The sequence below is a fragment of the Amphiprion ocellaris genome, chromosome 11 (assembly GCF_022539595.1).
Source record: "Amphiprion ocellaris isolate individual 3 ecotype Okinawa chromosome 11, ASM2253959v1, whole genome shotgun sequence".
NCBI lineage: Eukaryota > Metazoa > Chordata > Actinopteri > Pomacentridae > Amphiprion > Amphiprion ocellaris.
Genome location: NC_072776.1, coordinates 7,433,175 through 7,460,990, shown reverse-complemented (window position 1 = coordinate 7,460,990; position 27,816 = coordinate 7,433,175). Strand labels below are relative to the sequence as shown.

The window sequence follows — 27,816 nt, the reverse complement described above, 5'->3', positions numbered from 1 at the left end:
CTCCACTGAGCTCTATTCTTCCTCTGCGGAGAGATTTGTGTATCAATCTCGACCTTGAAACCGCAGGGCCGGGCCTCCCTCGTTTCTGAACGTTCAGTCTCATTTTGGCGGTGACCTTCCTCTGTCCTCCCTGCAGCTGCTCCTGATGCCGGGGCGAGGACTCAGACAGGATGGACCTCCTGTTGGGAACAGCAGCAGCACTCTGCCAAAGGATCAATTTACAGCCATCAGCAATGCAAAGATAAGGCGTGAAATTAAATATTTGATCTCGATCGTTTGCATTCAGCAGGCAAGACACAAGAACGCAGCATCTCTAGTGTCTGTTTTTGTGGGGGTTTTTCCACCGTGTTTGGACTGTTTGTGTTTGGAACAATGAATGGCTTCATTTGCAACCCAGATGTAAAAAAAAAAAAAAACTAAAAAGTGATGGCAGATATCAGTAAGGCTGGAATCTATGTAAAACACATCCAGACATCCTGTTTTGTCTCTTCGGTCTCGTCATTATGGGACTGTGAGGTGATTCAACCCACACAGCTGTGGAGCTCTGAAAGTTTGAACACAAATCCTGTCTTTTGTTTAACAACTGGGTCAGAAATCCCTATTTTTCATAGCTCAAGACTAAATTACACAGTCATCACAATCATTTCCATCAATTAAAGGCAAGTAATCAAACCAAACTCTCAAATATGCATTCCCTTATTGTCATAAACTGGCTGTAATCTATTTTAAATTCCAGTGGCACTCTTTTCTGGCATTATTATGCACTTATATTGAGTACTTCTATCAATACCAGTCCTCCAAACATGAATTTATCGCTAAATCTTGCCAGTTATTGTCTCAGCTCAGCTCAGACTTTGCATTTTTATCCACATAAAGCAAGATTAATGTTGATCAGACAAAATATGTGCAACATCAATACATGGGGAGCATAATTAGATCTTTACAAACAGAAAAAACAGACATTATTCCTACCACACGGAATCACGGTGAAAGGGCTATAATAGAAATGAAATGCAACAAGCAGCTCTTCAATACATAATGAATTTTTAAAACCCACTTCACAGACTCACAATGTTCGCTGGTTACAATGAAAAAGAAAAGCCAAAGAAAAGCATTCCCTGGTCTGATGCTTCCCTCTTGTGGCCGTTTTAAATAACTGTTTTAATGTGTTGTTGAGCAGAATCAGTGCCGCATGTCACGATTTAGTCAACATTTGAGCTCAACTTCATGCTGATTTCTGAGTTAACGACAAAGATAAAGGTTCAGGTTACATTATCTGACATCAGGAAACATATTTCTAAGGATGTCAATACACACACTACTGTATTGTCTTTGCTTCATCATTGCTTTTCTACATTGCAGGTAAAATATTTCAGTGTACTTAAACCCATTTGCAATTTCAATTCAAGTGCATGTGGAAATAATGATGTATGATGTGACATAGTTTACTGATATAAACGGTCAGTGCTGCAGTTAAACTGTACATATGCTACTAGCAACAAGTTGGTCCAAATGAACTCTCTAATTTGACTTTCTGATGTTTTTCATATAGATTGAAGGCATTTCAAGTCACTTTGCAGAACCGATCCAACTTTACGCATCATTTTCTTACATGCAGTGTCAGTGTGTCACGTTTATAACTTTGTCCTCTGCAGTCAGACTAGTCAACAGTCAGATCGATGCCAAATATGAAAGAAAACATTACTTTGAGAGCAATTTGGTTTCTATTGAATTTAACTGTATGACACCAGAAAGGCTGAGATTATTTTAATATAGAAAAACAAGAACAAAATCAAAGTCAATTTGTTAAGTGGCATCTGAAAAAAGAGGCAAAATTGATTTTTATTAAATTATAAAATACTGCAAATTTACAAATAATATAAATTTGTCTCTACAAATAATGCTCCTTTAACAGTTATTACTTTATATCAAACACAAAAGCAGGAGTGCAGATAAGCACACACTGAGTGCTGAAATGTGACAATTCACTTAAAATAGTGTAATAACCCATTATGAAAACACATAATAATCCAGTTTTAATTTTCTGGTGGAAAAAAAAATAAATTGAAATGTGGACACAAATTGCAGCTTTTCCTCAAGTGAGCAGATTACAGCCTGCCTGCAACAAAGCTCAGTATTAAAGTAGCCAAAGTACACATTAAGGTACTTTAAATTTTAAAGCGCTATTACGATATAAAGAGGATTTATGTTTTTACATTCAACGTTAAAAAAACATTCAAGTCTAATTAAGACATTCAAGTCTAAATACAAGCTTTTCATGGTTGTTGCAAATTATTTCTCCGTGTTTCATTATTGCACAACAGAGTGCAATGAACTAGAAACAAAAGCATGCTTTACATATGTACAGTTAAACGCTCCACCTTGCAAAATAACAATTGGTATATTTTCATCAGCATATGAAATAGAATAAATTTACAGATGATGATGTGACAGGATGAAGATAACTGTCTCTAAAAGTTTAGAGTTAAAGGTGCATCACACCAAGGTTTCTGTCAGGGCTTCTGGATTTTCTTTTGACAGCATCTGCCATATATGCCACCTCTCTGTCTGCCAGTTTGAGGGATCAGGGCCCTTTTCTTCTCCGGGCCCAGAGGCACCTGTTGTATCTCCAGTCTGGAGGGCAGGGCTCTGCTGGGACTGCTGTGGGGTCTGGAGGTCAGGCTTATGTGTGAAGAGGGAGGGTGTGGAGTGGGAAATGTGAGTCTCTCTTAGAGGTCTAGAACAGTGAAAGGGAGACAAACTGTCCGTCCTGACCTTAAATAACGGACACGCAGGGCATCCTGTCCTTTGTGCTAAGTTGTCTGAGCTAATGGCTGCTGATTGGCTGCTCAGTGACTGATGCAATGATGTTTCTGGCTGTCTCTGCTCTCTCTGGTCGTGAGGACCACTGCTGCTGCGAGCCACCGGGAGGTGTGGCCTGCATTCCGAAACGCCCAATGACGTTTGTGTCGGTCTGACGGGCAGCTTGTTGTTACCTTGGTGACTGCTCAGCCCCTCCGATGATCCATACGAGTCACATTCCGACGCGTCTCCAAGGGAGCCTGGGAGAAACCATTCATTAACATCTAGCATTCATTTCATATCCCCCAACCATCTGGAGCAACATGTAAAGAGGATTCTGTTACCAGTGATGCAGTGGCCAGTTAAATCCTTCCTGAGCAGTTCCTGCCAGGTGTCCCAGAAACTGTCCATTGACAGCTCTGATAAAAACAAAAGAATTAAGAGGATTACTTACTTAAGCTTAGGAAATCTTTATATACTTCTAATTGGGCAAAATATAACAGAAGCAAAGTGATGCCCTCGTTCTCAAGCTAGCTTCTGCTTCCCTTTCACCTCGGCAATGTTACACGAACAGTATGTATGTGAGTCAATATGTAATTGTGGGAGTTTTTGTATCATAGTTGACAGGTATCATAGTTGAAATTATTGTTGTTTTCAGGACTAAAATCAACATGGCCGCCTATAATCAAACACCACATGGCATTTTTACAGAAAGATTCTTGTAAAATACAATTGAATAAAATTGAAAGTTATTTCTAAAGATATTGTAGTAAACCTGTTGACATGCCATAAATCCACACTTGACTCACACACCACTTTATATTAAATAACTCAGAAAGCCTTGGAGTCTTGTCAGTCTTTTCTTCAGGAGGAAATGATATCATGTGGAGCAGGTCATGTGATCTGAAATTAACACACTTCCTTGAGAGATGTTTTTGTAATGGATAACTTAGTTGAAATTGATTTCTCTGACATGGATACAATTTGTTATTTTCCATCTAAAATTTGATATATTGCCAAAAAAGAAATATCTGTCATGATTATCTCAAGTTAATAAAAAGAACACAATCAAAACTATTTTTGAATAAGCCCATTTTATTGTTGTTTAGCTAATTAGAAGGTGGTTGTTGTTAAATTTGCACGGTTATTTATTTGACATTTTAGTGATATAGTTATTTTTTATTAAGGGATTGTTTCCACAATAAATAACTGTGGAATTTGTAAAGACATGATCATAATGAACATAAAAATATTTTTTTTTTTTTACTTTTAATAAAAAATGGATACAAGATATATCCCATGGACTTCAAAGTCCCTACTAATTCCCTCCTAATTATATATCGACCCATTTAGATTTACGCTACTCGTCTTTCCGAAAAGCCAAAAACACAATACTAGAATTCGTCTTTATTCTGAGATTAGTATTAGCTACTGTATTGGCTTGAAAGATTTGATGATATTGCTTTTATTTTTTGTTTTGTTTTTTAAGACATTAAAATTGCTTGCTTGGCAGTATTTCAAGGAGTCAGCTGATTATTATTGTTGACATTCAGCAACAGCTTATCCCATTAGTCACAGATGCACTGTCAAAGCCTCATGGGAGCTGTTGTTTTTGAAAGCTAACAAGCCATTTAAATTGACACTACACTTCTAAATGTCTTTTATGCAATTACTGACACAATTTTAAGAAACAGTTCAACTTTACTTGCATGAAATTAGAGGAGAAAATCAATTCAACCAGCATCCAGTTAGCTTAGATAGCACTAACAGCTAGCATGCTCTGTTTAAATGTTTCCATAAGTTTATAAATTTATATGTGATAGGTAAATATGTGTGTCAATAAAAACAATAGAAATGTTTATTATACAGAGTTATTTTACACATTTTCAGTGCATTTGAACAGAGCCAAGCTAACGGTTTCCTGCTGTTTCTAGTCATTTAAGCTAAGCTGCTCATGTACCTTAGAATTGTGACAATGAAGGTTATCATATATTTAATTCAGCAAAAAATAGGCAAGCACATTTCCCAAAGTAAATCTTTTAAATTATACTTAATAAAACTGTATTTTAAAATGAATTTAGTTCACCTTTGTCAGTAGAAAGGGTAGGAGAGGTGCTGCCAGATCCATCTTTCGAATGATCTCTGAGTTTGTACTTATCAGAGGGTCTGGTGACCCTTTCTGAGCGTAGATCACTGTCCTCTGGGTATTTACACAGCAGTCGATTTGACAGGACAGGGGAGTTATTGTCATATGGAGACAACTCTCCACTCGATGCTTTGAGGGAGTCATTGGATAAGCATCTCTCAGTCAGAGGAAAGGACTCTTCTGGTCTAAGAAGGCCTGACTCTCTACAGAAATGAGGAAGACAACACACATTAAGCACTAGGTATATCTATACCGCATGCATATGCACGTATGCAAAATATGTTTCTCAAAAAAGCACACATCTTTACAAAAACATGTGACTAATCGTGAGACGAGGCAGGAAACTCACGAGCATTGAGAGGCCTTCCTCCGCAGTAAATAATCCACAACATCTGGATCGGTTTCTAGTAAACTCATCAGCACCTCATTCTGCAGGTCAGCAGGAACCTAGGAGAACCAAAAGTCTTTTTACTGAAGCTCATTATAAGGAGTAACAGATGTAAGGAAGCCACGTTATTTTCCCTGTTCCTTAATAGCAAATCACATTAAAACTAAACTAAATGCATACTTCATTGTATACAAACAGCATAATTATAACAAGAGCAGCCTTATTTTTTTGGTTAAGTTGACTTCATTCTTTTTTCTTTTATGTCAACAATTCTGCATTTCCAATATTTACACTGTACCTGTGCTGCAATGTGGATTATAGCAGATGTTTGTATGGTATAATGAGAAAACAATTAACAGCACTTTGGAAATCGTTATTAATGATGCAGAGAAAATGTCTTCTTCGCCCTCTGATTTCCTTAACGGATCATTTCTAGATACTCAATTAAGTGCATCTGCTCTAAAGTTTCTGGTGAAAAGCAGAAAACACAATGCAGATGAGAAACTTGCCCTTGCTCCTGTTGTCTATAAACAAAACTAAGCCTGGAATGACACTCGTTGACCTGTTGTGGGAGGCTTCACATCTGCCATGTGCTGAAAAGAGTAACTTAATTTTACAAGGTCCAAGAGAGAAAAACAAATTACTTATGACCATAAAAGCTTAGTCCTCAAAAGCTATAGAGTTAATGTTTACATTTCATTAGGTGGCTCCACTCCATTACGCTTAAGAACTCGCCATAAACGCTTTTTTCCCTCAAGGAAAATCTGACTAAGACCTTGAGATTGTCTGATCAAACTCTGGGTGTTCTTTAACTGATCCAGGTCGGCTTACCATAAATAGCGTATCATAAGCATCGATCATCCTTTGGACCACGCCGATGATGGCTGTACTCTCCTCTGCACGAGCAAAACTCTCAACCGAAAACTCTTTATCTGAGTTTTTCTGCTTGTGTAGGAGGTTGGGTCCAAAGACGGTGGCTAAATTGAGTGACGTCATCTTGTTTCCTGTGATCTAAGTAAAACAGGATACAGAATCTATATGTTTTAACAGAACACACACATTCTTTAACTAATCTTTTTGGCAGTTTTGCCAGTAAACCTCTGAGATCACATGAAATAATTCGGTCATTACCCAAATTTGACCCCTTGCTGTTATAAGAAATGTTTTGTACTCTCATATAATTTGTATGAGCAGTAAGTCTTTTGCTGTTGACAGATCGTCCATGGTGCCCAGGAAATGTTGGGAATGTGTACCTACCACAGGCCTGCCACCATCAATAAGGCTGGCTCTGCCTTCTTTTGTTCAAAGAAACTCAGCAGACCTCTTGTTCACAGTTTCAGTATGTATGCTCTAGGACCACAGCCAAGAATAAACCCACTTTATATCCGTGGGAAAGAAAAAAAACCTCTCCATTGTGATAATTAGTAGTGAAAAAGTAAGATTAAAAGGTGATAAATACAGGAAATTTGGTTGCACAGCAAAAGGTCATGATGTGTACGAGGACAGTGAGTTCATTCCCAAACACCTAAATCCATTTTGTTATGTCTAAAAGCACTGGGTGAGGTAGAATATAAAAATGTGGGTAGGACAATTAATCATTATATTCTCAGCCCATCACATTACCCATCTTAAATTTTATAGCCAGCTATTCCAAACAAACTGGTGCATAACAAATCGGCTCACAAATTAAAAAGGAGAGTCCAGGCGGGCTTTAAAGTACACGGTAAAATAATATTACCTGCAGAGTGGCAAGATGCAAACATATAGATGCTGATATAAATGGTGGTTGCAGAATGTACAGCCATAACGTCACACTAGCTTCTGTGCTTTAAAATACACACATATCAAATTAGGACAGAGCAGAATAATGCTTGCAGATGGTGTTTGTGTGCTTATTATGCAGTAGGGTGATACTGGTTGTGAATCCTTTAATGAATATCACCACAATGAATCATCATGCATAGTGGTGCTGTGTTTTGGCACAGTGCTTTCTTCAAATTAGAGGCTGCAGATGCAACATGCATCTGTCCAACTGCCCTCTGAATGCTGTCGTGACTTATAATGATCACATTAAATTTGTAAAACAGTTCGTCTAAGATATTCAGCATTATTTTCTGATGGCTGCTCATTTCTTAAGTATATATTTTGCTCCTGCTGGCAGAATCAACAAGTTACCAAATGTGTGACGTACAGCCAACACAGGTGGTTTGTGGAAGTCAAATCCTAAAGCGAAATCAACCCAAAAGATTCTATTATGACCAAAATATTCACACCTTTTTTAGATCATAAAAAAGCAGGTGCTGCTTGGACTCATCTTTACATTAACATAAAAATGTAGCTTGTCCTGTTGTTTTTTTACCTCCTGTCCGTCATTGTCTAGGCTGTCTTCAGCATGTGCAGACACAGTGGACAACAAGCCGAGGAGGCGCTGCAGCGTGTCGCTGTTACAGGGAGGAAGCAAATATATCAGGAGCTGGATGGCACTTTCTTGGTCTGAATAATCCAGCACTGCAGAAAAAGAAGTCCAGTTTAAGTCAGTTTCAAAGAAATCCAGAGCTAAAACAAAAATTCACCCAGTGACAGCATAAATGGTGACTGTTTTATTCAGCATGTCTGTGCTGCTCACTCATTGTGTTGATGAAGGCTGTGTAGAGTTCTCTGGTCAGCAGCGACTCAGGCATATCTCTGAGGAATTCTTTAAGCAATGCAGCTACATTGTGGACGCTGTGCTCCTCATCCATGTGTACCTCCCATCCCTGGTCAAACTCCTCACGAAGCTGGAGGAAATTTTGTGACGAATAATACCATTAAAATGCTGCTCAGAGCTGAGGTGGTTCATTAAAGTGCAGAAGTTAGGTCTTACCTGTCGTACTCTCTTCTTGGAACTCCCAACACGGAAAATTCCAACTGTCTGCAGGCCTAAACAAAGACAGAGATGCTCCCTCAGAGCTGATACTGTGGCTAATATTCAACCTCAAAGTCATCCAAATTGTATGAGTCATGAGTTTATTACAACAAAATGTCCACAGGGATATGTTGCATATTTTTCTGCACTATGCTTATGTAGTTTCATTTTTGAACTCGGTACCGTATTGTTCCAGGTGCTGGCAGCAAAGGTCCACTATCCTGGGCACTTGTCTGTAGATAGGGTTAAGGCTGAGCTTTTTATCGTGGTGCTTCTTCCGGTTTCCAGCTGCCTCTTCTGGCAGAGACAGCTGGAGGGCCTCCAAGAGCCGAGACTGGTTATCATCAAGGTCAGTGATGCAATCCACAGACACCCCGCCCTGTCAAGCAGATGGGTGACAACCATGTAGTGAGTGGGAAAAGCAGCAGAGTATATACTGTGAGTGATAAAATGCGCTGCAGTTATTACATGGCAGCAACCCACAGAGAGAATATCTGAAAAGGTCACAAATTCCTAGAGAAATCTAGTGTGCAAGTGTAATCGGGCAGATTTCCCTGTTGTGCTACATTCATGTACCACATTTATCGACATAAAAGGCCTACCCTCCTGCGAGTCCGTGGGGCTGTGTCTGGTGTGCTGGGCAGAGGTGACTCATTAGGGGTTTCAGAAGTGGAGCTCAGGGACGAGTTGCTGCTGGAGAGCTCTTTGTTAACCCTTTTGAAGCTGGAGTTCAGATGCAGGAAGGATAGCATCAGCTCTGTGGGGTCACTGTGCTCCTCCCGCGGGTGATCGTGCCGCAGCTTGTGCACGCGGTCGTTGGATATAACATGCGACAGCGGTATGCCAAATGCCTGTGGCATAGTCTCTGTGTGGGGAGGAAGAGCATGAGCAGAGAGACTTAAAGTTCACAGTCAGCTCCAAGTCAACAGAGAGATCCAGAATTACTCTTTAGATGTGTCAGTCATGTCAGCGTATTCTCTATTATACCCTTCGGAATATTTTCTGTGGAAAGTGTCGGAAAGCGTGTTGTAATAGTTTCATTCAGTATATTTAAACCTGAACTTTTAAACAAATCCTGCTCAAAATAAATACGATGAGAGAAATGGCAAGAACCGTGTAGCTGCGGCGCACACTTAATATTCAGAGTAGAGAGCGCATACTTTCCCAAGTGCCTTTGTAAACAAAAGGGGAAAAAGAGGAAAGAGGGGGCTGGGTATGCCGGAGGATAGGCTGTAACGAATGAGCCACCACTTAAGATTGTTTGGTTATTTCCCTCGACTGCCTGTCTGACAGAGAACATCACTTTCCTGCCAGATTGTTGCAGCGGGTGGGGCAGCGTGGCGGCTGGAGATCACAGCTTCCTCTGTACTGTAAGATTCTGATCATTCAGTGCTCCATGGGTACAAACAGCTGAGAGTGACTGCTTCAGTGCGCCTCTACAGCTTCAGCCAAAAGGAGAAAAGAGTATATTTTCTATTGTAAGAGGCTGACAAGGCTCGAAACAGGAGAGGGAATAAAAGTCTGACAAGACTCAGTAGCTCTCCTACAGGCCTAAAAGATAGCTGTGTTTATCTTCACTGGTTCGAAAATTGCTGGAGAGCACTGAAGCTCCCCCGGTACTGCTATCACATCGCGCTGTAATAGGAAACTAAAATGTGCTTAATAAATGGCAAACGGTGCAATTTAACATATTGTATATGGCTCCAATTTGGAGTATATCCTGAACCACATTACCTCTGTCCTTACTCTTCTCCTTAGATAATGAGTCCAGCTTCCTCCGAAGTGACTTCTTGTGCTTGTGGCCATCTGAAAAGAGGCACAGTTAAATGAAGAAACCCAGTTATAATTCTCATGTTCGTGCTTGTTCCACTTGATACTCTCAGGCTCATTTCCCAAATGGTTTCACAGTTCAAAAGAGCTGAGTAACACAGATAAATTGTGCAGAAAGTGTCAAAACAAGGATGTGGAGAGTAACTCCTAATTCATAACACTTAAACAGGAGTATGCCCTTTACAAAACCAGTGACAACACAAGTTTCAAACATTATATTAAAGACACTGTCAAAACGTGAAGACTGCAAGGATGTTTCTGAAATCAGGATCAGGAAATCAGTCAAAAAAACTTTGATGATTCAGCCTATTACTGGTAAAACGTCATTAAATCAGTAAAGGAGCAAGAGCTTAAGAAGACTGTACCCTTACAAAGAAACTTTTCCCATTCTGCATATAAATGATGAGAAATGCTGTGTCAAGCTTTTGCCTAAAACCAGATAGCAACTTAGTGGACAAGAAGGTGCCCAAAAGTGTGCACATATGTGTGTGTTTGTGTGTGTGTGTGTGTGTGTGTGTTTTCATACATTTAGGGATGCTGATGTGGCAGCCCAGGTCGTGACCACGAAGCAATCGCCTAAAGGCCACATCCTGGAGACGCACCCTCTCCAACTCCGACAGGCTTTGTAAGGGGACGGGCTTCAGGCCAACGCTACGCCCTGACTCACTGTTCCAGGTGAAGTCGCCCTGAGGACACACACACACACACATAGGTATTCACGCAACACATCAGACACGTCTATAATTGGTGTCACATTTCACTTTCATGACCTGTCACGCTCCCTACATGACGCCAGTGTGCATGAGCTGACAGAAATTTCTGCTTCACTTGCCAACTGAAAAGGACAATCGCTTCCCATGACAGGAACGGACAGCTCACACTGTAAAAGTTTGTTATGCGCAAATGGAATTAACTTCTTGATGTTAGGATGCTGAATTTGTAGTAAAAGAGGCAAATATTGTGACACGCCAACATTAGTGACACTCTCTGTGTGAACTAAGATACATTTTTTGAAAGTATTTTACACATACCTAAAGCCGATTTGAACCAGTTGTTGCACCACAAATACTGAATCACAATAGCAATTGTCTAGATTATCCTTCTTTACAAGTAGCATAAAGATTATTCATAATGCATACACACACACACCATAAGCCCTGCGTCATCTTAATTCTATCCCCGCTCTACTCAGTATAGTGGATGATGATGCATATAATTTTGGTGCATATTCCACTGATTTTCTTTAAACAAATCTATCATCAAAATAAATCAAAACCATCTCACAGAAATATGTTAATAATGACATCGCTACAGTCATTCTGAAGGTTTAGTACTATAGTAATGATGGGGCAAATAATCTGATCTGAAATCCTCAACCTTTGAGCATCTCCATGCTGGAGATTACAGTGCTTTGATCCAGTACAGTCAAGCCAATCATATGAGCCATGTTCCAAAGAGGCTTAGTAACTCATTATCAGGATAAGGCTTACAGTAAAGTGCCTCACTCCCATTAAATGAGAATTAGGGCTGTGCTCTAGTAGCATACTATTCTCTAGTACACATGCAGTACTACAAAGTATAGTATAAATACAGCACAAAGGTTTTAGGCATTTTTTTTAACATCATGCAGCATCATCAGGGAGGTATCTGAAGGCCACTGATTTCATTCTGCAGCATGATACTGTACTGAAACATACAGCAAAAGTCAGAAGAACTATATTCGCTCCCAACAAGAAGGAGAACAGAGGAGTCTTGACCTCAGCATTGTCAGGTCAGTCTGGGATTATACGAAGAGGCAGAAACAATTTGGACTAAATAAATCCACAGAAGAACGGTGGCAAGTTCTCCAGGACACTGGAACAATCTAAGTACCTTGGTGGTAAATACTGATAATTTGTTGTACTTTTTTTTGTTTACAGCACTATGTATGACGTCAGTCCATCCAGCCATCCATTATCTGTACACCGCTAATCGTCTGTAGGGTCAGGGAGGAGCTGGAACTTCTATCAGGTGACTTAAGGTGAAGCAGGATTCATCCTGGACAGGTCACCAGCCTACTGCAGTGTATGAAATCAGGTTGTTTTTTTGTTTTTTTTTAAGGTTCATCAACCAATTTGTATCTGAGAACCAAGTGGATGAAATCTGCAACACAATGTCAACTCTTGTCTACTATCAGTTGTATTACCAACAGAATAACACACTGATTGCACAAAAACATAGTTTAAAAAGGTACATAATACATTACAAGCAAAAATATAATTTTAGAATTGTTTGTAATAATGTCACTATATAAAACATCTTACTATTTTGCACTGTATCTATAATTTGTCTCACGGCAGTTTTGATTTTACCCTGTAACTCCACATATAAGGATGCTGCTGCCTAAACGACCCGTTTTTAGATTTCTCCTCAGTGAACACTCTTGAGCTGTAGAAAGTGTTGCTTCTACAAGATGAATTATGTGATTATTTGTTTAGATTTGCCAGAATGTTGAATAACCCTTTAAAGGACAGTCATTGAAATATTTTGAAATTCAAAATTTCAGCCCTAGAGTGCTATTGGAGGACATAACAAGACTTTTACTTTTGTGACATTTTTCTAAATTTTTAATTTCCATGTTGGAATTCAAAGCCAGTGAAGTTACCATATATGGTTCCTTGCCTGTTAGTGGTAAAAAATAAAACAAAACATTCCAAGAAATCACTTAGCACAAGTACTCAACTGTAAAATGTACGAGTTTTTTCAACTAACCATGGTTAGCGTTGATGTTTTGACCGCAAATATGGAAGAAGACCAAGCCGCAAGTCCATCTTTTTCCAACTTTGGAGAAAAGAGAAAGTTTGATACGTTCTAGGCCTCTGCTGATTGGTCAAATGCCACGATGTAGAAAGCTGTAATGTAGATTGATCTTTGCTGATTGGCTGGGTGAAAACCACATGACCTCACTGAGAGGCGGGAGCAACGCCATATTTAATGTGAAGTTACCAAATATGATCGCTTGCCCAGTGAAGTGTTAATTTAAGTACATTTCAATCAACCACTGGGCCAAATTGATTTATTTGGTAATCATTTTCTTAAAAAACTACTAAACAACTGAAATATTTTCATTATCAATCAATCTGTGGATTGAATAAATCATTGTTTAATCATTTATTTCCCAAAGGGACATTTTAAATATCTTGTTCAGATAGATATTTAGCTCACAATGATAAATAACAGAGAAAAGAAGCAAATCCTTTCATCAAAGAAACTGCAATCGAAAGTGTTTTTGCTTTTAAAATGACTAAAATGATCATTTGACAATCACAATAGTTTTATGACAAAAAATACAATATAAATCATCTGCTGTTTAAGATGTTGAAAAATACACTTTTTTGTACACTTTTCATTATATCAAGTCACTTGTTTTGTCTGTTCAACAGTCCAAAACGAAAGATATTCAATTTATCATCACATTGAGTAAGACAAAGGATGACAGGAAGCAATTTGGCAGCTACAACTACAGTAGGGAACATTTTAGGAAGACATATTATTTTTACAAATAAGCAGCAATCTGACACTTTAGTCCCCTCAGCTGAAGAAATAACACACCGCCGAGACAGAGGCTGGCACTCTTTCTGAATTGTTTAATACTGAATAGCGCTCCAGCTAACAGCCAATTATCTGCTGCTGAAGCTGTTGCATGTTAGCTGTCTGTATTTTATGAGGCTTTTCTGCTCACCTATCTTTAGTACTTTCATTAATAAACAGTGACAGGAACCAGTACAGGTTTGGCAGATAGGAAACTAAACACAATGTAAGTCACCGCTGTTATCCTTTATTGTATTTTCCGAATGACAACAGACGTCTCATATGTAAGAATCATCTAAAGTTGATAAAAACAACTACCAGTGCTTTATATTCCACTCTTTGTGTAGAGAGCACGTGAAATTATGGGCAGAGAGTGAGTCACGTTTGCTCTTATCTGTCCGTTTTGTTCAGACATTCTTCCTGTGTGACTATCTTAGAGTGGAAACTTTCTCCATATCTGATGTGAGGATGAGCTGGGTTATTCCCACAGTTTATGTCTGGCAGTGAAGTGACGTCTTCAAACGACACCCAATTACGCTCCTTGTGGAATTCTAAGTATTGGGTTTTTGATGCAGCATCCCTTTAGCTTTTACGTAATAACGGGTTTAAGTGTGTCGTGTCCAGACTTGTCACTTGAGTGCGGTTTTTATCCAATATTTCTTCAGACAGTGAATGGATTGCGAGGATTACAGTTTTGACAGGCAGAAGGCTTTTTTCTAACAACCTTTTATGCTTTTTTTTTTTTCAAATTTGTCACAGCGGATGGAAGTCAGAGCCAGACAGCTGTTCCCAGTTGTTACAGAAGCGGTCGCTGTCAAAGCTGGATGAAGTTTCTGCTTCTTGTGCAGTTTATTCTTAGAATGAAAATACAGGATTTGCCAAAGCAAACCACAGTGAAATGCACACTTAAAAATCTTGTCAAATTTGATGCCAACATTTAAGAGTCAGTCAAATTTTCTACCGAGTTAAAAATGTCAGTTTTAATGACTTATTTGCATATTCTCTTAACAACGCCAGCAGTCAAGCATGCACTGCTGTTGAAATGTATCAACTTATAATTCATCTAAACCCCTCTAATGTTTCAGTGAACTCGCAGCACTTGAATACAGGTGCACTTGGTTGAGCAGTACCTAATTTTAATTCAAAGCTTCGCTGGAACACAATAGCGCTTCCTAGAATACAATGAAAGGAAACGTGCAAGGTAGTTCATACAATATAGCTAGATTGAAAGCTCAGATTACGTTAATCAAGCACACTTGAGCGAGGTCCAGTGAGGTGATGAATATTAGCCAGAGCTCAGGAAGCCATTCAATGGAGCATTACAGGAAGAGTTTTCCACAAGAGTCCTTGCAGTCGGTTCACATTATTTGCCTCGGAGTCCCAAAGTGAATTCTGTATTAGGTTTTAAATAAACCGCATTCACTGGCTGCATCCTTAAACAACAGGCAATTTTCTAAAAGTCCTTGAAGGCATGAACTAATAATAAGACGGTAATGTTGACACAGGCTGTTAGTTCGGGAAGAAATGCACAAATCCTTGGGTAAAAATACTCCATTACAAGTAAAAGTCCTGCACAAAAAAATGTTAGATTATTACCACTTAAGCTTCAATGTGGAACTGCATGTTTTCTGTTGCAGCTGCTGCAGGTGGAGCGAGTTTGAACTACTTCATATACAGCTTTATTTACAGAGACACCAGATACACTGGAAGAGAAAAAAAGTTCAACTACACAAATCTGTTTTCAGTTTTCTCTAATTGGATAATTTGAATATTTCCTGAAATTAAACCATGAGAGAAGTGGGGGGGGGGGGGGGGGGGGGAATCACAATTTGTTAGAGCTGTTAACAACTCATCTGAAATAAGAATTTTGTGAGACGTCAGAGGCCAAAATGGTTAGAAACTACAAAAACTCTTCATCTTTCAAGAAAGTAATGCCGTAAAACTAATATAGTGGAGCAGAAACTAAAACATGTGACTCTGAAAAGTAGAGGAATGAAAGTATGAAGTAACATCATTATCAATCTCAGAATAATTACCAGCGTTATATACTGCAATAATATAATCTAATAATATAAATTATATTGCCAGCAGTGCATTTCTCATTTGATGTAATTTAGTTTTCCAAGCAATACCTGGCAAAACTATTTCCTTTGGGATTAATAAAGTTTTGTCTTATCTTGTATTACAATCAAGTTAAGCACAGTACTTGAGTAAATGTACTTAGTTACTTTTTCACTACTGCATACTCAGTGAGGAGTGGAAAAAGCAGGTGCATGACTTGGTACAGTTCAGGTAGTTTTCAATAAAATAATAGTATACAAAAATGCTTATTTAGAAGGTGTCAGAACTTCTCAAAGTCTGGCTGCTGCAAGTTCACTTCATTCTATTTCTATACGCCTGTAATCATGTCATTCATATTTGATAACTATTTGTGATCCTAAGACACCTTCAAAAAACACAGTTATTGCCCCAAACCAACAAGATCAGCTACTCACAAGATAAGTGAGACTTCTCTCCAGCAGCGGATCCCCCATTAGATCTCCACAGAAGACAAGCCACAACTCAAACTGTTCAACCGTCAGATTCCAGACGATCGACCCACATAAACACGACCCACATGTTCGCAGATAACACACGGAATCGAGTGCTGATAGACTCGTTACGTGCTCTGGAAAGTGGAACAAGTTGATTTACAATCTCCATGAATATTATTAGCGCTGATGGGGAGGGCTGGACGGGAAGGGTCAGCGCTCCTACGTCGAGTTAACAAAACAAAGCCACCGGGGAGGAAAAGACGAATATAAATGTAGGTGATCATCACACACAGTAGCGTCAGTCATGCAAAGAAACTATTTCTCCACTGGGAGCAGACGCTGCGGTACAGATGCTATCAGATCAGAGGGTTTAATTACTGTGGTTAGCGTGTATCACTCCGTGTACTACAATACCCATGAGCCACGGCGACTGTCGCTATGGAGACCAACAAGCGGCGCGGAACTGAGCGGAAGAAAGTGAACAGATTGAAGATGTTAGCTAGCTAGATTAAATTATATTTTAGGTGTACAGCGTAATATTTAGCCAGTTGAACACAATAGGAAAATTTTAGTTTAAATTTTTAATTTTATTACATTTTTGTCAGTCTATATATGTTAGTTTGGTTATATGTTAGCTAGCAGAAGTAAATTAGCTGAAAAATAAGAGCAAGCAGACAGCTTTGCTAAATCTGTATCTGCACAGACAATGCCAGTTTATGGTTGAGTTTCTCTTGAAACAGGGTCTCAATTTGTTTGTCCACTACTAATAAGTAAAGTTTTTAGTGGTACAATGCCCTGCTTAGCACATATCTTGGTTTTAAAAATCCATTTTGTGTATTTGAAGTGAGCTGGGTTGAATAAACTGATCTGGAGGCAATTCATTTGAGGTTCGCAAAATTACTTTTATATATATTGTATATTTAAAATAGCTCTCTATCTAAAGTGCTTTCCAGTGCAGAAAAAAAAGATTTGCATTGTGAATTTACCAGGCAATTGTAAATATTAATGTAAAGACTTTACAGTTCTATTCATTATGTGACATTACCTGAGAAATTTCAATTATATGGCTAAAAACTTTAAAATATATATATGAAATACAAATTTAATTGATTAAATTAAATCGTGAGGTTAAGGACCTACACTATTACTAATTATGGAAATTTACCTGATTAATTTAAAAATCAAGACCCTACAAAATTCTAAATGGAAAATCCCAGAAACATATTTGAGACAGCGGAGAGAAAGAGCTCCCTTTAAAACTGAAGAGACTTCCAGCACAACCAGACTCAGGGAGCCTTTACTGGTTGGGGTGAGAGTAAATGAGAGTGAAAAGTAATAGCGTAGAGAAACAGACAACAAACAAGAGTATACAAACACTGGACATGTTGGTGGAACCCATAACCACAGATCAGACCTGTGCAGCAAGAAATATCTCCAAAAATGTACAAGGAGAGAGAACAGAGAGGGTAAAACATAAACTACAATAGAGAGATCACACATATAAACACATGGAGGAAGTGACAAGGATGAGCACATGTGAAGACAGACGTATGAACAGAAAGAACAGCCAAAGTAAAGCGGGTGGAACTATAAAAGCAAAAGAGTAAAGGAGAAAAACGCAACCGATCAATACAAAGCAGCAAGTCGATAAAAAGAGTGGGCCTGACAAGGGCAGCTTCAGGAAAAACCTATAATTTTGATTTGAAATTTCCAATGGAGGGACAGGATTTAATGTGGAACAGGAGACTAGCCCAGAGTCTGGGTGTGACAACCATAAAAGCCTCTGTCACTTTTAGGTTTGAGCTCTAAGTAGGGACCTGAAAGGAGTAAATGATGATGACCTAACTGGCCTTGTCAAAGGCAAAGTAAAAAACACCAATGCACCTCTTTCTTTATAGACATTTTAACATGAGCCAGTATAAAATAAGCCCAGGTATTAATGATACAAATGATTAACTTCTATTTAGCTGCTTTAGTTTCAGGGTCTTGGTACAGTACATGCAGGCTCACTGTCACAGCCTGCTGGGTCTCTTGAACAGAACATGGGCATCATTAGTGTTATTTCAAACCCTAAAGTTCTTTTTCTACTACTGTACGACAGGTCAAAACTGACACTGTGAAAAAGGCCTATAAGAGTTCTAAAGGTGAAAGTTGTCCGCATTAAAAAGTGCAACATGACAGCGCCTAGCACAGTCTACCGCCTGAGAAGTGGTCTAATAGGGCAAATTCAAGGAAAACGCCCTTGTAGATGAATCTCCGTAGTCAGACTGAAGTGCCAACGACTACAGTGAAGAGAAAAAGTATGTGAACCGCTTGGAATGCTTTAATTGGTCATTAAACGAGATCTGATCTCCATCGAAGTAACAAGTGTAGACAAACACAATGTGATTAAGCTAATAGCACATAAACAATTGTAATCTCTTGTGGCCTGAACTTCAGCTGGCAGACAGCCACTCTCACAATATCCCCTAAAATACCTCAGTAAACTTGGAAATTTATTTTCTCCTCGATAATGAAGAGCTGCTCTGGCCCAGACGCATCAAAGCGTTCCAAATCACGATGCTCCCATTATCATACTTCACCTTTGGGATGCCATTTTGATGCTATACATAGCGCTGCATGTTCTTCCCAAACATTTAAACCCAAACATCATGTCTCTTCAATAATTTGCATGTGGTACAGCCATGATAGGAGACATATAGCAGCTGCAGTAATTTCTTTAGGCCTTTAGCTGTTACTCTGAGCTTCTTTTTTGACCTTTTAATATGCAGCATACAGCCTTTGGAGTCTTCTTAGCTATCCACTTCTAGAGAGAAGAGCTACAGTGCTGAAGTGTCTCCACTTATAGACAATCTAACTATGGTATGATGAATATCTAAGCTCTTTGAGAATCTTTTTGGCTTCATGCAAATCAACAGTTTGATGATAAGTGTTCCCTTTATATGAGGCACATTCAAATTAGCAGATGCTTCTTGTGAACAGCAAAATGCTTGTGTTTGTTCATAAGTGTAACTTAGAGGCCTAGACAATTTAGTGTTCTACACAGACTTTAATTCCAAAGGGTTCATTTACTTTTTTCTATAAAAATCTAAGTAAATCAAGATTTAAAACCTAAATATATTTTGACTTGCCCACAGCTCAATGATTAGCATTGATTGTAAAACTAAAAAGAAAGAGAAAACCTGTACATTCTTTATGATTGGATTCATATGACTTGAATTTTTTCTTCCTGTTTTGTGTTGTATTTTTTTTTGCTACTCCCTGTAAAATGTATTATCATCTGGGAAAGTGCACTGAAGCTTCTGTGATTTTCTAGAAATGAGGTTTCCTAATGCTATGCAGGGTGATCATGAACAGGAGGCAGCATGCCAGACAGACAAAACAAAACAAAACACAAAACTCTCTACAATGCAGTCTGTGAAATAGTTGAGTTACATACATGTTTCTCTAAAATCAGTATATTAGCAGCTTGATGTTTTACACATTTAAACACAGATAACTGATGATAATTGTGTAGTGCTTTCAGCAAAACATCCATTTATTGTATATGCCAAATGAACTTGCATGGACTCCATACTGAAGTGATTTATAATTAAATGAAATCTAGAAATCAAAAAGGCATCCCTTATTACATTTACTCGTTTTAATAAACAGCACGAATGCATTCAAAGGCTTTGTTCACAGCAGTTGGGGCAGCTGCTGACAAATATTATACTGTCATATTATATTGTGAACAGACTAACAGCCGCATTAGTATGCAGATAGGATTAAATATCCACTCTGCCGACTACAATTAGACAAATAACATCAGTTTCCTAAGCTTTCTCACGGCTACAGTGTGAAGGTCTTCTCTAACTCATCACGGCACAAAAGCATTCAAAATACCGATTAAGTTCCACATGTTCATTGTTTGAAATTAACTTGCTCTTTTGAACAATGTTTATAGTCAGTGATAAATTCACTACTATGGATTTCAGTAGAGGGGGAAGAGATTAAAGGTGGTCTGAACTATTTGGTTTCTGTGGTATTGACAGTATAATGCATTAGAGCACAATGATAGACAACAGATTTTCGTGAGACACCTCAGACTGAATATTTGTGTCATCATCTGCCTCTATAAACTTTAATTGGAGTCTGTCTTGCAGCACTAGTGTCACTTTTTCAACTTCGGAGAGGAGGAGGAGGAGGAAGCACCGCCTGATTTAATGAGTCTCTCAGTCTTTCTGAAAATAAGCTAGATTTCAGTTTGTTTCCTCTTGCATTTCACAAAGTTAATCCCCCTTTGGTGAGATCCAAGAGAGCACTTTTCAGTTTCCTGCAAGCTCATTCTCCTCCAGGCTATCTCTCCTCTACGGTGCTCAGAGGAATGCAGATGGCACTTTACCTAAACACTCCAGCTGCTCAGTACTCTCAAACTTCTCTTTCCCTGCCTCAAATTATTCCAAGAGAGCATTCAGATGTGTTCTGCGGCACATCATGATCTCATTTTGAAATTTAATGTCTCAGATGCTTCCATTCCAGAATCACGCTTGCAGCTTTGCTTACTAGCTTGTGAAATGAGGCTATAACGATGTGAAACAAGCAAAGAACTGACAGAGGCCTGCATACGTTAAGGGTTATTATGATCCTTTTTGAGAAAATGCAGGTAATAAACGCGCCACAATCATTTATTCCACAGTTCTATGCAGTCAGCCTCTTCCAGCTTGGCATAAAGGGAATGAGAGTAAGACAAAATGACATTTGAAATATGTGTACAGTGACAACACCCCTTTAGCAAACAACACAAACTAATGATCTCATGGATGTGCGATGTCATAAATGGAGCGCAACCATGAATAATTTGAGAACTGTGTACATTCAGCAAAACTTACAATTTCAGTGTTTAACTTTACACAAGATGAGTGCACACATCTTTGGATAGTATGTCCTATCAACTCTTAATCTTTGCTCCAGTGATTTATGCCCTCATTTTGTCACTACATTACTACAACAGAATGATGAACGGCTCCCTCTAAAGGCTTTATACGTTTCTGCGATTTACCAGGTCCCTAAGAGAAAGCTCAGTGAGTGAGGATATATTTTATAGCTGTATATCTTTTTTTAGAGCATCATACTAAAGTATTCCTGTAAAGCATTGAGGGTTATATCAAATGAGTGAAGATTACAACATGCACTGCTTGGGGGTCCTTTCAAAATCATCATCTTCTACACACAAGCTTTCCCTAAAACAATATTGAAGCAGAATGCAGACAAAGGAAAAGAAACTAAATGATGTTATTAAGTTAAGTTTTTTACATCCAAGATTCAACTAGAATGAAATATTTTTCAATATTTCACAAAGTCCTAACCAGAGGCCAGTCTAATAACAGCCCAAAATGAAAAGCAAAATCCACTTAAACAAATCTTAAACATGACTGTAACTAATGAAAAGATCCACCGCAGTCATATTAAACAGCTTTGCCTTGAAGTAGGGCAGCCTACTGTCAGAACACCTCAAGATCAGTGCTACAGTGCAGTATGCTGGGAAGATGTAGACATGAGATCAATGCACATCAAGGTATGGTAGATTCTTAGGTGAACACCAAAATGTAACTGTAATGTGCACATTGTTAATGGTGTCTTAAAAGCCTATTTAAAACACATCAGTGCTTTAAACTGTCCTCTGCTAACTGAAATAATCTAATTTCATAATACTTTCAGCGCTTACTGCTCAACGTTCTGTCTCCTCTCAGTGTCTCCAATGTATTTTTGCCCTAAAAAGGCTCACCAGTGAACATGCTGTTTTTATACGTAAGAACAGCATGTTCACTTTTGAGTATACTCAACAAAGAAAACCAGAGAAGAGTAAAAACTTTGAAACACTTTGTTTATGTAATAAGCAAAGCCATGATGATTCATACACCTCTCATCTGTCACCTTATCTGGCACCTTGAAACCTCCAACATAACTAATTTTACATCCCATTATGCCACCACTATCTTACTGCATTCTCACAGCAAAACTAGGAGCTAAATTTGGTTATGCAGTGTAAGTATCTCAACTCATATTTAGGCTGAGAGGACCCTTTGAGTTACACTAAGGAGATCATATCCCTTTGTTATGTAACCACACAAAGGTAGCTGAAAGTGAGATTGAAATGAATTGATGTAAAGCAGTGATTTGACACTCACATTTACAGCCATCCCACTGTATGTTTTCCATTTATCAGACACAAACTGGATGCTGTGTTGCTGCAGTTGCAAGGCAGCAGATTTAGCCCCATGCCATGTAAACGGACAGTCTCTTGTGGGAAGAAATATGTGCCTGAGGGACTGTAGCCAAGGATCAGGTCATGCTGCTGTACTGTGAGAAATAAGAGTTGAAGCTTTCTTCATGTAAACCAGATGTCTCTGCTTTCCATCTCAACTCAGACTGCAGAGATCCCGAGTGAGTACACCACTAATAAAATGCAACAATAGCCAGCCTATTGAACACAGAGGGCCATTTATAACATTGATCAACAACACCATTCTGAGACACATATGTGTTCTTATGCTACAGTAAGTTATCACCTGCTTGTTTGACCAACATGTACATCACAAACTTGACTGCACACCTTCATTAGGATACACTGAATACGACATATTGTAGTGGTATATTTCCATGTGATACTAACTCATCCTTAGCAAGCCATTGCAACTAATGCATCTCATCAAAACTCACGGTTGCCTTTGTGATTCAGTCTTAAATAAATATACATTGGATGGCATTCAAGAAAGTAAATGCAGTCAGTATTGAAAGAGGCCTGAGCAGTTTGAGCTACAAAGCATATCTCATGAAAGGAGAATCTTGCAAAGCTGGGGCTGTTATTGGGCGGAGGTGCTGCAGTGATTTGTGGAAAAGGGAAATTGCTGTAAACTTGACTACACCAATGTTGTTGCAACAGTCTCTTGGATACTGTTGTCCCTGAATGAACCACTGGTTAGGTGTTTGCACAGCCAGAAAATGCAACTTCGATTGCTGACTTGGAATGTAGTTTGCATACAGTAGGGCACTTACTTACTGTCACTGTAAGCTGACAACAACATCATGTGAGTCTCCAGGAAGGATAACAGAACTGAGATTTCTGCTCATGTGTCTAGATTTCGTCTTAGAATAAAGACAGTACAGCTACATCGTCTATAAATACCCCAAAAGGCCTTAGTGAAAGTAAAAGAATATCAGTGACTAATGACAACATCTAGTCTGACTCTGAGGCTGTTATCTACAGTGGAGGTAAAATTTTCCAGCTTAAAAAAAAAAAAAATAAATAAATTAAAAAAATAAATTTAAAAAAACTTAGGCTCATGTTGGCACAGGCTCGCGCCCCAAAGTCGTAAATCGCATTAAATATCCTGTGTGACACATAGTTGTCTCCATTATTAATCGGTTTATTCATATTTACTGAATACATTTCTAAGGGTTCTGGCTGCAGGATCTGTGTCCTTGTTGATGACTTCAAGAGGGAACAGATACTTGGCATTGATTACAAGCCTATTATAATGTCACGTCTGTAATACATTTCCATTATACTCCATAAACAGTGTTACCATGAGGACCAATTTGAGCACAACAGAGCAGACTGACACAGTCGCAGGCACTAATATTCAGTGATTTGATTTATTAATTGTAACAGAAATGCCTTTTACCTGTGCATGCACTGCACTGCGACTGTTGCTTAACGTGGTATAGTCATAACAATAAAAAAAACTTAATTTATAGCACTTTTCTGAAAGAGTTTAAGAGAAACAAACGCAGAAAGCATTGCATTAATTTGTGAAACTACTAGAAAAATAATACATTGTTTTCCTTAGCTCAAGTTAAAAATGTTCCTGTTCCCTTGGTTCTCAGGCTCATAAGTAGTTATGTAAGAGTTTTATAGGAATATGATCAGATTCACAAAGCACGAATCTGAAAATAGTTTAATGATAACTCTGTTTGACATACTTGCAGAGGAAATTATGACAGAATTTTCCTCGCTTTTCCCAGAAGAGCATCTTGAAATTTGTCCTATGATGTAAGAAAATAAGGCTTACAAAGTTTCCCATGCAGTCACACGTCTTCCAGCAAGTCAAAGCAAAGGCTGGCATCAATATGTCAAAAAAAAAAACAACAGTTGAATCACTTCTATTGTCTGACGTCCAGACGTAGCCTACTGCAAAACTGTCCTGTTAGTCAGACCCGGTGATGTTGCAATAGTAGGACACCTCGATTTCCTTTAGATCTGTTTCTTCACGCCAAAAGCAGAACTGCACGTAGTGGATGTAGAAAAAGCATAATCCCAGCGTTTTATTTGAGATGAATGGAAATCACGTCACTTGGGATGCCTCATCCAGGAGGGAATCACAGCCACTTCCCGAATTTGGAAACAGCATGTACAATGCGAGAATGAACCAAAAGCTCCACTTAACTTCTTAAATAAAATATTTCACGCATGTTTTTTTTATGAGAAAAAAAGCAATTGAAAAGTGAGTTTAAGGAAGTTTTGATAAACTTGCAACCCCAGAAATCTAACTATCACAACGCCTCCAAATCTTATCATCGAAGAAGTTTAACACTGGAGGAATCACACACACAGACAAAGTTGTTCCGTTTGGCATTTCAGGCGATTAAATCCGACACTGACCTTACATAAAGTCTCCTCCGTTTCGGTACCATAATGCCGCATCAACGCCGAGTCCAAACTCCTGGTCTGCCTCAGCCTCCTCTTGGAGATACTTTTGGGACTTAGCGAGCACGAGAAAACGCTGCTTAGCAATCCTTGAGCGGACATATCTCAGTTAGTAACTCAGATTGTGGATAAAAAAAAATATAGAAAAAGTGTTACAACAGACTCATATCTCTGCCACAAGTCCAAACCAAGCGACCAAAGACGCGCAGCACCACGGCAGCACCAAATCCCAGGCGCGTCAGCATGCTCACTATTATGAAATACGCGCCTGGAGTCTCTGGTCACCTCCTCCCCCTTCCACCTCCTCCCAAAGCTCTGACTCACTGCTTCCTGCTTTCATCATTTTTAATAACGATTTAAAGAAGTGTGTTAATTTCCCCAAAGCACCAAAACAAACAATACACCCAGGCATTAGGGCTAAAGACTTTAATTTATGCGTGGGTATGACTCACTTAGAGCTGGTTCCTGCTGGTAAACTGGAAAGATGAATTGCAATGAACACCAGCAGGGTAAACACAGTGGATTCATGCGTTCAAGTATGACCAGGGAATAAACTGACCCTCTGGTCAGGCGTTCTTGCACATTTACAACCTATATTGCTGTTTTTATTTTATTTAAGCAGCGTAGCTCAAAAATCAATAAGACATCACAAAGGATTTACATCTCAATATCATTTAGAATTTCTCAAGTATATATCCCAGCGTCTGTAAGTGATTGATAATGACTTAAAAGAAGATGCATTGCATAAAATATCAACCTTATTAGTAAATATTTGATGGAAAGCTCAAAATTTCAGTAAATAGTCACAGTAACAGGTCAAGTGTGCAAAGCCATTATCAAAGCAAAATGGGACTACTTTAAATAATCGAAAATACAAAACATATTCTGGTTTGTTGAACACCTTTTTGTTTACTACGTAATTCCATATGTGTTCTTTCATAATTCTGGTACTGTATGTGAAACTATCCAGTATCTGAATTTCTAGAAAGGTGCTTTCATGGCTAGAAAACATACAACAAACTTCAATCAAAACTATTAAAATGACCCGTTCAGTTCTTCTAGTTTGGACCTTACATGTGTCTTTCACAACAAACACCGGCACGACAAATACAGTGGACACAGCGATATAATGTTTAATCTATCTACACAATTGGGGGGGGGGGGAAATGACCCTCTAGTAAGACATTCTTCTAAACTTATACCCTATATTTCTATTTTTTTAAATCAATTTCACTCAAAAATCAATGAGACCTTACAAAGATTTACATCTTAATATAATTTTATAATTATTCATGTACATATACCAGCCAAGAATAAATCAGTTCAAATAATTAAATAAATAAAAAAAATAAGTTAAAATTGTAGATTTGTGAAGGAAAAACGTATGTAACTGTCCAGACATTTTCAAAAATTCCAAATCGCATATAAAAAAGGTTAAACTGATCAAAAAAAATTTTACAAAACATATACAAAAAAATAAATAGATAAATAAATCACATGCTGGATAATAGAAAATGTCAGGACCAACTTACCGCACTAGGGCCAACAAAACTAGCAATTAACACGCTAAAGCAGAGCTAGTTTAAAGAATAAGGATATAGTGCTAGTAATTAATAAATATCTAACAAAAAAAAAAAAAAAAAAAAACAAGCACAGAGATGTTATTAAACCTTCATTCAGCCCTCCATAGTTTTACATTTAGTTAAATCCAACAGGCTCATGCTGTGAACGCAGACACTTACTGATGTGTAACCAAGTTAGGACTGGTGAGGGTCTTCTGGTTTCTTTTAACACGGAATAGACAACGCAACCTAGGGACTTTCACCCTAAGAATGTTAACAATCCTGCCTCTCAACAGAGGGTTTCCCCTACTAAACACAGATACGTGCACAAATGAACACAGAGGCGTGTATAGAAAAATATAAATACAATTTTTATTCTGGTACAAAAATATGTTCAGCACACACACACACTAATGTTATTATAAATGCAGTTATTAAAACTGACAGTCACACAGGCCCTACGCCGCTATGGAGGGGAGAAACCTGATTACTGAGCCAGAGAACCAGCCACAACAACCTAAAGATAAACACACACACGGGGAGAAACGAAACTAAACTCTAACCAAGCAAACTGATACAAAACTAGGCAAAACAATTACAAACTAAAAGAAAGAAACAACAAAATAAACAAGCAAAAAGACAAGGCAACAGAGGCAAAACTGTAATGAAACAAAGAAATGTTTAACCACAATCAAGCAACAGAACGATAACAACAAGCATAAACAAACATTTTGTTTACCTCGGCTGTCCGACCCTACACGCGCATGACGCCGTCGGCGGACTCGGCCCTGCAGCCACAGAAGACTGGTCTTAAAAGAAGAAACAATATTAATACAAAATCTAAAACTTACCAGTGTTTCACGTGCTGCACAGCGCGTACCTGTCCAGGAGTGTTCAGGAGTATACTGGAGCTACGTCCGTCAATCAATTTGGACCCCCCTGCTACAACGGCCAAACCAATCATTAGTTCCCCCACAGCTGTATGGCAATGATGGCTAATCAGCCGCTCACAGATGGAATGTCTAAAAGTAAAGTTCACACATTAAGTCACAACATATTTTGGGATGTGGCTGTAAAACTAAATAATTTGCTGTTAGAATGTTTGAAAAGTGTCTCCTTTGTCTTCCATCAACTCATCCTTCACACACTGATGAAATGTTTTAATAATGATTGAAAACATAACTTATTACATAAAATATAAACCGTATTAATAGACACTTGTTCAAAATGAACGTAAATAGCTCCACATGCTTGAATATCTGGTATCTGTATTTCTACAGAAACACTTTTAGAGCCAGAAAACATCCAACAAACTTCATCTGAAACTATTACTACTTTCAGTTCTATCAGTTTGGCTCTGGAGTGTGGTAAGTCTGTTGGGACAGACCTT

General features: G+C 38.5%; 1 protein-coding gene across 4 annotated transcripts; it reads right to left on the bottom strand.

Annotated features, from left to right (window-relative positions):
* LOC111583410 (rho GTPase-activating protein 6-like) lies at window positions 1-27,188 on the bottom strand. 4 transcript variants are annotated; one of them, XM_055015555.1, is made up of 14 exons: window positions 24,820-25,137; window positions 10,598-10,757; window positions 9,976-10,047; window positions 8,844-9,106; window positions 8,425-8,620; window positions 8,200-8,255; window positions 7,963-8,113; window positions 7,696-7,844; window positions 6,168-6,347; window positions 5,298-5,395; window positions 4,889-5,151; window positions 3,147-3,221; window positions 2,997-3,062; window positions 1-202 (listed from the first exon to the last, which is right to left on the bottom strand). In XM_055015555.1, exons 1-14 carry the CDS (start codon window positions 24,964-24,966, stop codon window positions 162-164), a joined length of 1,917 nt encoding a protein of 638 aa, XP_054871530.1. In that variant the 5' UTR covers window positions 24,967-25,137; the 3' UTR covers window positions 1-161. The 4 variants fall into 4 exon arrangements, with proteins under 4 accessions (XP_054871530.1, XP_054871529.1, XP_054871528.1 ...); XM_055015554.1 differs by lacking the exons at window positions 1-202; window positions 24,820-25,137 and adding an exon at window positions 27,166-27,188 and having other exon boundaries at window positions 982-3,062; XM_055015553.1 differs by lacking the exon at window positions 1-202 and having other exon boundaries at window positions 982-3,062; window positions 24,820-25,136.
* Between the last annotated feature and the right edge of the window lie 628 nt (window positions 27,189-27,816).